Raw genomic sequence first — 12184 nt, forward strand, 5'->3', positions numbered from 1 at the left:
ACAAGACAATTCGCTAGCTTAAACAAATAACACAGGAATATAAATTAATCATTCCACCAACTCGATTCTCGTGCGAAAGATTTACTGGACTTCACAGTACTGATTTACTTCAATTTGACACAAGAACAAAGAGCACTATTGATCCTCAGAGCCCGAACAATAAAGTTAAAAATATTGCAACTGTGGCGTCCAGCCAGCCGTCGCATCCATCAGAGCTGTAAGAGCGGACTGTTAGTAAATTAACGTTTTAAAAGTTTTTAATATTCTAGAACATTCGAGAGAAAAGCGTCCGAGTTCGAGCATTAATCATTGATTCATTGCATTCGAGCGAGGCTCGTCCGCTTCATACATCACACACCCTTTGAGAGCCGCGCAGTCATTTGTTGAAATGCTTGCTTTTATTAACGTCTCTAACATTGTAAATGTCTCAATTCCTTTGATGACTTCCTGTTCTTGATTCGATCCCTTTTTTGTACCTTTGTCCGGTTAGAGGAGATTAATGTTATCGTCAAAGGCTCTCGTGGCCGTTGTTGCAATAAATTATCATTAAGTAACACCTTGTCTCACCCCGGTTTTATGGTTCGACCGTAAACTGCGTTAATATGGTGGCCAATCAAACGTTTTACCTGCGTGCTTTTATATACGTGATAAGGATAAGTTTTACCTATTAGCGTATCTTAGAAACTTTACTTCGACAAAATGACAACCAAACAAAGCAAACAACATTGAATTGATATTGTCGAAATTTAGAATGGTATTAAAACTTGTGGTTAAATTTGTATATGTAAGGCAGATAAATAACTACATATAATCCCAAAATAAGCCTGCAACTGTAGATGTTTCAATTTTTTATCATTTTTTGAATTATTTCTTGTGTAGCCATTCCGTTTATGTTTAAAATTGTTGTTATTATTGAGTCTTTTAACGGTAGTTAAAATTTTACTGAACACAAAAATATTACTGGCTCTTTCCCTGTGTAACATTTCAATGCATTTTTAGTTAATGTCAAATATTAACATAAAATACAAAGTCTCCAAAAATTTGTTTGCAAATTATGAATATGCAAATTTACATGATAAAATTAAGTATCGATTAAGTTGCAAAAATATTCCTTAATACATAAAGAGGTAGCAAGGGTCTTGTGCAAATGCTTAATGAACCACTCAGTTTTATGGTCTAGTTAGGGCTGCCACCTATAATTTAATTGTCTTTTTCTTCTTTAATTTACAGGTAAGAAAATGTATAAAATTTTTCAAATCAAATACTACGTGGTGTAATGCGAGTTATTTATTACATTACAATATTTTTAGAATACGAATCATGTACATTCTACACTTATTAAGTTTTATTCACCTATTTAAACTTTTATAAGAACTTAAATTAATCAAATTTAAAAACTGCCAAGTGCCAGCCCTAGTCTATCCGGTAAATGGATCTGGCGTTTCGGAATGAGTAAGAAACGATCGGAAAGGACACTTGCGTTTCAAGAGAATAATAATAAAATTACTTATGTAGATGATTTCATCCGATACGCTGAGCTCTTTCGATTATTTCAGATTACGATAGGCACTTGAAATGCCATAAACATAATGTGGGATTTGAAAAAATAACGCAAAATGAATGCTTTGTGACATTAAAAGAAATCGCTTTGGTGCATTAAAGATGTTTTTTCTTGGTTGTTTTATAAGTGCATATCATGTATTGATAGTGTAAAAACTACTGAACCGATTTAAAAGACTGACACGTCTATATTGTTACATTATCAGTGTTAATATAATTGATATATACGTGGAAAACACCGACATAGGAATTATATAAAAAAACCCTAAATATGTACCCTAATGTATTTAAACCCTATATTTACGTAATAATTATTTAATTTCATGAATATAGAATCGTCTTATAGTACTCTCCCAGACTTGTGATAATTTTATAGCCATAAGCTGAATTTATAATCAAAATCGCCCTTATCCAGTTTAATAAACACTACAATGTTGAATACATTCTACTATGGATAATTTAGTACTACTTATCGTATAGTAATTATTTTTATGGCACTAAATTTAGATTTTCTTTATAAAACCATGTTTTCAGTCGCCTTTTATTATGTAGGAATTAGGATTAGAATTACCTTGCAATGGTTTTAATTAAAAATTTGTTAATACATAGATAATTTAATTTAATAATGTTAAGAAATCTTAAATTGCATTGTCCAACTATTTTAATTGAACATTTATATTTGAATGTCCATACAAGTTTTCACTTCAAAAAACAAAAAATCGCCTTTTTCCTAATTCCATTTTTTCCGTCTAAAGTAAACAATCCTACAAATAAACACCAGCTAAAGCTTTCAAGTTTCAACCCATACAAATAAGGTTCAAATCTCATTGAGCATGATGGTGGTAGTGCGTAGTATGATGGTGCATGGTACCAGACGGCTTATGCCATCTAACAAATAAACACCCTTATGGGAGGATCGTGTCCCAGCAGTGGGAACATATTATATAGGCCGATGATGATGAAATAAACGCACAAGCTAAAAACAATCTCCCCTCCTTCAAATAAGGTTCAAAACAACTGACTGAGCATGATGATGGAACATTCAGACCAGACGGCTGTAACAATCTTACATCTAAACAGACAAGCTAAAAACACTTTTCGGTTATAACAAATAAGGTCCAAAATAACTTACTGAGCATGATGATGGTAGTGCGTAGCGTGGTGCATGGTACCAGGCGGCGATGGCGCAGTCGCATGGAACGCAGCGAACGCCGACGGGAACTGCAGTGGCAGAAAACCGTTACCCGCAGGTCCGACAGCCTCCCGGTCAGGCATTATAGAGTCCTGGCATTATTGGTTTGTACGGAAAAACAACACGATCAAGTCATCTCCACTCTCGCTTCTGTTCCCGTCATTGTTGCGCTATAATGTTGTGGCGCGGTCGATACGGGTTGGCATTTTGTCACCTGGAACAAAGAAAGGTATGTGTTATTGTTTTGTTTATTTTTTTAGAATGTTGTGAAACATGTTGTTCCCTTTCCAGGTTGATTTTGATGGAACAATAATATTGTTTATAATTTGCAGTAACGCCAATATTATAAAAAAATTGAATTATTACGCGTTCTTTCTTAAAAGTACCCGTACAAGTACCCAAGTCCATTCCTGAATTTTAAAATGTAAAATCACGATGAAAATCTTTCTCAGATTATACAAAGATGCTACAAACAATCAATTTAACACTACACATTACGTTGTTTTGCGGCAATCCAGACGAACCAATGCAATTATCTCGTTTAAGTGATGACCTACAAACAGTCATATTAATGTGGATGATTGAGGGATAGAAAGCACTATGATGAATAAAGTATTGAAATAACAATATAGGTAGATTATTCTAATTTATCATGACTAATAATTTTAATATTATTATGATAATTTAAGCGTATTTAAGCGCTATTTTAAATTAGATACAGAATCAAGTGTGATAAGAATTAATTTGCAATACTTCTCCGACCTATACATAACCTATAATATTTCAATGCATAATATCCGATAAACTTTTTACTATTGATACAATTGATAAAACATCTCTAACAAACAATAAAAAGTCTAATTAAGAAACAGTCTCACTGTCTCAGCTATGCACTCTTTAAAATTAGCAAGACATGATGATTTCTAAAAAGCGTATACCGTAAAAGGCGGCTAAATTATGAAATCATAACGAGATGTTAGCATGTTCTGAAAAGGGCAGCATTTGAATTCAACAGGTTTTTATCGGCCTCTCGTAGTTTAAGGTGAGTTTACACTAGATTTATTTATTCAAAAAAATACTTATAAACGAAATGTCGTCTAATGTTTTTGTATAATTAGAAGCGAGTGCCAACTCATACAACAAGTTAGTAATGTTACAAGATTACACGTATCCTTATTCTAACGGTACCTAGTAAATTTTACAGAATTTACCATACAACTATTACAATGTTTATTACCATAATGGTTAAGAGTTCTTAAAAACTGTTATCTGATTATCTCTGATAGACAAGTCCTAAGTTAATCGTATAATCAAAATAATTAATTCCCGAGTAAATCCATTCGAATAAATTATTTTATACTTTTAAGAGATTATTAAGGAATATTTTGTCTCCAGAATGTCACCTAGTGTAAATGCACCTTAACGCTATTAAGGAGCCTTTAGTAAAATTCCTTCTGTAATTAATGAAGATGTGATTGTTTTGAACGTGCATTGTCCCCTAAATGGAATGACTAGTGATGTCGATGGTGAACATATCGATATCGATGAAATCATTCCGATCATTAGTACGCAAGTAAAGCAGGTGAATTCAATTGTTTGTACAATCATAGGACATTTGTTATTATAATACTGTAAAGTTTATATTCATATTCCTTGGATAATTATGACAGATGCAAGTTTAAATTGTTAAACTGCAACCTTTTTTGTGAGCACAATAACCAACATAAATACATATAATTCATACATACATAATATTATATGCAAATGAAGCAACGGTAGTTCCTATAACATTTAAAACCAATAATGGTTAAGCGTGAACTTCTCGTAAAATACCTTGTAAATGATCATTATATTATTATTTGCATATACTTGTGAAATAGCGTGTTACATTCTAAATGTTAGATTCACACTAATTATAGTGCTAAAATGTAAAGTATACGTAAAATGGCAACCGTATAAAAGCATTTGAATTTACATGTGTTAAAAGCTGTAAATTGGATTTTAGCCTCGCGAACTTTATCAATATGCATTTTAAATTATGAAATTTAAGAATGATAAACAAATTAATAAATTGTATATTTATGATATTATATCTAAATGGTAAATTCTGCATATCACTATGCATAAAATTAACATTCCAAAAATGATATCGATACAAATCCATATAAGTGTCACATCTCTAGCTTCAAAAAGCGCGTAATGCGCAGACGCATGCCGTCCAACTTAATACGGACCTTAATTACGATTTAATTGTTTTTTAGCCGTCGAACTGTCCAGAATTCCTCGAAACCGTCTATCCTTATGGTGTCGGGGCTCACTCTTAAGCGGGTCATTATTATATATTTCATCATCGATTCTTAATCGACTTTTTTATCGGTACAGGTCGATAAACCTCGTGTAACTGTATCCACAATTTTGGGGAGATATTTTCTCTTTAATTGAGTGATACTTGATTAAGAAGGTTTTCGGTTATGACAAGCGAAACACACATGTACACGTGTGTACCTACGTTAAACACACACATGCGCGGGAGTTTTTAATGAGACAATTTGTTTTCAACACCAGGTACAATGAAGTAGAGGCCATATCTAATAGGTTACTATTGTCCAGTGTGACTTATAGCCGTGTGGTTGGAATGGATCCGTGATGCGAAGTTAAATCGTTCATTAGGCGACGTTTGGTGACGATTCGCGGGAGCGTAATTGGCCTGACGGTTTTATTCAATTTAAATATGTCAGTGAATAATTGTAGAAGTGTTTTGTTGTAGAAAGTTGGTGTCATTTGTGTTGTACAATTTAATAACTATTTTATTGAAATAACCAAACGTTTGAGCTTGTGATTTTGATACTAAAGTTATGATTAATTACACGAATAAGTTCTAATATCTTTGCATTAAAATAGGCCATACATTTAAAGATACAATACACACATAATCAGCTGTTTTAATAACACAAAAATAAATAGAATCTATTTACCCGCTCAATTATACGCTATTCGAAATGTTGGTATTTTGTACCGTTTCGTAAAACATTAAAAGTCGCACAGAATAAACTGTATGCGGTACACCACGTCAGACAATTAGAAATGGGTTGTTTCACCCATAAATAATCACGTGTACGTGTTGAAAATAACAATTGTTACGAAAATTCAAATTTTGGTTACCATTTGCGTACAGAAACACGTGAATGTGATTGGCCGGTTGATTTGAAAGTGCTGTCATCTGATTGGTTGATTCAAATGCAAATATTATAAACTGATTGTTTGTTTACATTTATCGAATATTTGTGTAAAAAAAATCACTTTTATAAAAATTAAAAACCGACTTCACTCTCAATTTGTACCAATTCTTATAAAAAGACTCATAATGCCACAGATAATATAATATTATACCTACTAGATACTCATAGAAAAACAATGTTTACAATTCACTATGAATGACTAAAATCGACTCCAAAAGCGTTCCATCCCTTTCTCTCCCTTACAATGTGACAGAGACAGTTGCATATTAACCTGTCACAAAATATACCATCGGCTGATCCTTTATACTATGTTTAGGATTCCGTAAGCGAGCGTGTATTCATCAATAAATTACAATGGCTAACGTATGCCTTTGAGGACCGCGGTACGTGCGTCCGTTTGGTGATAATAATTGTTATCAATACGATCAAAAGTATGAGTCTCCCGGTTTATTTGAGGTAGTGAAAAAAAATGACCCGGTTTTATCCGGTAGCGAAAATCTATGTAACTAGGTAAAGATGTAGCATTCGAAGGGTTAAAAATTTATAAAATCGTTTGAGACATTTTTAAGTATTAGATACTAGCTAGCCTTCTCTTTACGAAGTATGTATATAGGCCAAGCCGGGGCAAATGGTGAAGGACAAAGAATTACTTATATAAAAAAAGTAAATATATTGCTTGTAACATCATTTAATAAAGGAAGGTTTAGAGCAATTGGAAGGAAGGCGAGCGAAAGAGCATAGCGCAATATCAAAATTTAAAATACTTTTATGTATCGATGTTTTAACGTTTAGTAATTATAAAAAGGCATAATTAAAGGATAATTATCTATTATTTTTAGCAGGTGTCGTTTTGGATAGTATTCCTACACCTGTAGGTTAAATTGTTAATTTGAAATTAATTGGTTTTGTATTCACTTGTACCTTTTAGTTAAAAGATAAACAATCTTTTATATTATATACAAGATATTAATAACAAACGTATAAAAATTTTTAGTATTAACTTCAAAGGTTATCTACCTAGTTGGAGTTACTTATGCAAATCTTTATCTATAGTATTAATAAAGTGGTTAATTTATCTGTTTGTTTGTGAATAATATAAAAACTATTGAACCGACATTACGATAAAAAAGTATCTTTACCTTTAGTGTACAACTTTATACTTTATCAATAAAAATTGTTTAAAAAAACTTCACATTCACTTTTTAACGGTTTTAAATCGCGTTTTTTTTTCATCATAAATCATAATAATATCATTTTATCCCTATCCATGTAGGATGTAACCATGTTTCGAATCATCTACAGACGAGCGTGTTCAATATTTCTAGAACTTTTAAATAAGTGAACGAATTTCAGGTGAAGTAGTCCCTAGGTACTTAAATTATAGTAGGTAATATTATGTACTTAAATCTATTTAATTCAATATATGTCCATTAAGGCGACTACACCACCGAAACTAGCGCCCCCCCAACATTTTATTTTTTTACTCCTAAACCAGATCAAATTTAAAAAATCTAGCTCGGTACTTTGCTAGTATATTACTTGTAGTATTTTTGGTATTACTTTTCATTATTTTGCATTCGGTAAATTAGGAGAACTTTTGATTACCGCCAAAAGTGGCCACTTTTGGCGGTAATCAAAAGTTCTCTAGAATAATGAACAGTTAGAATAGTGAAAAGTAATACCAAAAATACTACAAGTAATATACTAGCAAAGTACCGAGCTAGATTTTTTAAATTTGATCTGGTTAAGGAGTAAAAAAATAAAATGTTCGGTGGCGCTAGTTTCGGTGGTGTAGGCCTCTTAACAAGGCGCGTGCCAAGAAACGGAATATTCTAGCCTAGACCGTCTCTAGTACGTCTAAAATTGGAATTTATAGCGCCATTGTCAAAGCAATATACTTGAATTGCATAGCCATCCATTCACACCAAATTTTATGTTCCTTATATTTTATTACTCAACGCTGTCGACTTCTTAATGGTGCTCAAAATCAATCAATCAACTCTTATTTGCATAACAATAAGGTATAGTTTTGACTGACAAATTCTATTTCTGCTGACGTTACTCAAACACAATCAATCACTAACTCTAATTACAATAGCAATAAGGTGTAGTTTTGATTAATTTAACTATGTGTGCTCTGAATTAGCTTATTCCAAACATGACGGATATTATGGTGTCGGAATAAAAAGTTGTAAAATCGAGGTGAAATTTCGTCTACGCTATTTCCCATGCTGTTTATGGCTTCTTTATTTGTTTTAAAAGAAATTGATGCTATAAAGATTAGTATTTTGATTATTAATCTATTTATTCAAGGAAGACGTTTATTATAGTGATGCGTTTTGAGTATAAATGTCGTAATTTACGTGACTGTTGCTTGTGGCGGGTTTTTATTGTCAATTATTCAACAGTTTTAACACAAGGTGGTGAATATATGTACTACAGAGTACAGTCTACACATAAGGAATATTCTACACATCATTCTGAAAAAGTAAGTACCGTTTTTTATATTTTAAAGTTTGAGATATGAATGATAAGCTCGTATTAAGTTTCTTAAAAACCTATAGATATGTATATAGATTCAATTTTAAAATCCTAATAGTTTTCCCTAAAAAGTATCACAACGTTTCCGTCCAATTATAGCAACTCGTTTAACACAACCATTAACAGATTGATACGAACGATCTATAAAGTATCAACATTTATTAGTATCCTTGGCGAAGACAAATATATCCGAGGAATAAGTACTTTATTTATGGATTCTCTTGTATAAAAGTATCAACACTACATAACTCCTTACAGTACAATGTTCACGATATCTTGGCTTCTATCCATTCGTTGAGAGATATAATAATTTTTATTGCACAGAAATAGTTTTCGTTGAGTAGGTACAAAGAAATAATTCCACCCGTGATCGAATGTTCTAGGCTAAGAAAAATATGTTACTAGTCAAGAATATAGAATAAAGGCACTAAGAGATTCATAAATAATATTAAAATTTTTAATTTAATTTTTAATGTATTTTATAATGTTACGTCTATCCCGGATATCTGTAAAAAAAAGCTCAATATTTTGCATCTGAACGCATTTATTATCTATCACAGACCCTAATTATTATTCGAATACATTCAACACAATACCAAAATATTATTAAAACTAAACTATCAAACAAAACAAGCAATTCACATCTACCCGCACAGAAAAAAAAATCCCTTCTACCCTCACCAAAGTACAGTAGCAAAGTGCAAAGAGTATAAAAATTAGGACTACCCTGACACAGTAGCCTGTAGCAACCAGTTAACAAAAATTAAAAATTCGATAAACGGCGAACTTTACGACGACGCGCTCCAATCGTTTCTTTAAACTAATTTAAATGTAGGTACATCGAGTACTTTTGCGGCGTTAAATTACATTATCGTACTTGAATACTAAATACGTACTTTCGAATTAAACTTTTTACGATCATCAAGCATGAAATTCAAAACGGAGTGAAATCTTTTTCGTACCGAAGAGAGAATGACGTATCTATATATGTGTGACAGAGAAGAACGGTGTAAGTGTATCCTTGTCTTTTTTCCTTCAGGAGAGTTTAAGAAAAAGTGTGTTTAAACATTTGTGATACATTATATACATTTTTTTTACATTGAACTAATGGGTAGCTTATTTACGCTATGATTATGGTAATTATAGTAGATATGCCATAGTAAGCCAAAATAAACAATGTTTAACGTTTCATAATAATATGAAATTACGTGGACAGTACCTTAGGTAGAAAATAGAAGTCAATGCATAAGTTACTAACTGTATTACTTATTAATACAGAGCTTAATACTTGTACTTAGTCCTTGTGATTGCATTTGAAATCATCGTACAAAACAAAAAAATTAAAAGCAATTTGACTATAAACAAAAAAAATATTACAAACTAACATTCAAATTTAAAATAGCAAAACTTTCGACTATTCGAAGAAATTTTCTTTTTTTTAATTTAAATAAAGAATCCGCCATCTAAGTATTGTAACCGTCAAACGGTCGTACATTACGTAACATTTTTCTAAGGAGCCGAGGGTGGAGCCGCGGGGCGCAATAATGCCGCTTATCTCTATTCTTAGAAGTCGGGCCCTGCATACTGATCTGTAAACTACCTGATTAAGGCGAAGCAATAGAAGAAATTTCCAAAGTCGAGAAAAAAAATAAATGTTCGGTTAATACCTATTCGTGTAAAATCAAACTCGAACATTTATTCATTAGAATTTTTCTAGACGCACTTTTGAATCTTCATAATAAAACTATGTTTTACCATTTACTACGATTCGAAAAGAAATATTCTACTGAGAAGAACCGGCAAGAGACTCCATAAAAAACACAGGTAATTACTTAACCATAAGAAATCACCAAATCGTATCTTCCTGTAAATATCTACCTACTGTTTAGTACTTGTACATAAAAAAAATATATTTATGCATAATCTAAGGTACGCTTCATGGATATGAAAAATAATTGAATTAAACGTTAAAGTTGTTTTCGAAATTATCAAGAAAAAGCTACTCGGTCAAGCCAATCATTTATATAAATTATATTGTACATACTTCCAGACATTGCAATTAAATTTAATACCCAGTACTTATATTAAGTGTTACCATTTCCACACAGAAGTTCATATTAATTTCAATTTGAACTCATATGTATGTTTAAAAATAGACACGTAAACAGAGCAATAAGTAGTCAATGAGTTATTAATATTAATGATATAATTGACTTAGTCTGGTCTCCATTAATTTTGTTATTAATGCGAACTTGAATTATTTTCTGCTGATAACGTTGTTCTTGCCCTTGTACGTTTATTCATTACCTATATTTTGTAAATATGGCTACATTTTGCGATAACAATCGCTTTGAAATAGAACTTTAGCATTATATAATTCAATGTCTTAATCATCTTTTTTCAGTATTTTTTTCTAAGTACGTCTTGTAAATTCTTTTTAACACGCTTTTGTGAGCGTCACTTGTATGTTTGTATGTAACAGACTCCTTTAAAATCGATTTTTACTCCCTTAAAACGGATAGATTTTATTTAAACGTTGTACACAGATCGAGGATCACAACACAATAATTTCTTGAGTTTAAACGTGTTTTTTTATTTTAATTTTTAATACAATAATTTTACAAAAAAAAATTGAACAGCTTCGCCTTAACACAGCCTAGTAGCTACAATACAGTATTAGAATGTTAAGCTAAACGCAGTGTGTGGCTAGGCTGGTTCTAACTGCAGACAAAGCCTAGCCTGGACATCTGGCCTTTTGTTATTCAAACGTAGTGGCATAAAGGTATGTAATTTGCAAACGCGTGAAAATCATTGCTAGGAATTTTACGTTTAATTTGAAAGAAAAAATTTCATTTCCTTTAGAATTAATTATTTAGTTCAGATTATGAATACATTTAATTATTAATCCTCTTTTCTCGAAATAAAAAAATAATAGCTGCATTACCTTTGAAATATAACGAGTTTCGAAATTTAAATTTAAAAGTTCGTATTCGATAGCCAATCCCCACATTCTAAATTTAAAATTATAGAATATCCATTTCTACTGAAATTGTGATGATTCCAAATTTGAAAAATAGATTATTCTATAGCTAAAGAGCAAGGAATCAATGCATATATGTGGCATAATATTTTCATAAAAACTGCTTAACAAAACCCATATTGCTCCCAATGAGCTATGAATGAGCGTGCGGTCGACGATTTCACGGTCAATTAATTTGACAACTACTAACCTAACTACAAACCACAAAATGGTTATTTCGATAGTTTAAATGTTACACATTTCTTTGTTTATATCTTATAACTTCCTATCAATACTAATTGTTACTACTAATACATAAAAAAAGATGGGAGAAAATCAAATATTTTGTTTGATTGAATGCCCTAATCACAGGAGTTTTGGGACCGATTTGAAAAATTTATTCAGTGTTGGATAGCCCGTTCATAAAGGAAGGCTATGGGCTGTATGAGTGTATCCGGTCATCATGGTAAGACCAATAAAAGCGGAGAAATGCGGGTAAAACCGCGGGGCACGGCTAGTCATTTTTATTTATCTAGCAGACCCGACAAAGCTCTAACCATCTAGCAAAATTATACTTAACGATTTAACACCTATCAAATTCATAAAACTTCATAAAAATCAGTCAAGCCATTT

At 31.7% G+C, this 12184-nt stretch overlaps 1 protein-coding gene across 2 annotated transcripts in view; it reads right to left on the reverse strand.

Moving 5' to 3' along the window:
* Positions 1–12184, reverse strand: part of LOC123703471 (transcriptional activator cubitus interruptus) — a 96134-nt gene that overhangs the window by 56481 nt on the left and 27469 nt on the right. For both annotated transcript variants that reach the window (XM_045651471.1, XM_045651472.1), the window contains exon 2: positions 2693–2966. In XM_045651471.1, the coding sequence (XP_045507427.1) occupies positions 2693–2835 (143 nt within the window). In that variant the 5' untranslated portion in view covers positions 2836–2966. The remainder of the gene's footprint in view (positions 1–2692; positions 2967–12184) is intronic.

This window comes from Colias croceus, chromosome 26 (assembly GCF_905220415.1).
Source record: "Colias croceus chromosome 26, ilColCroc2.1".
Lineage (NCBI taxonomy): Eukaryota > Metazoa > Arthropoda > Insecta > Lepidoptera > Pieridae > Colias > Colias croceus.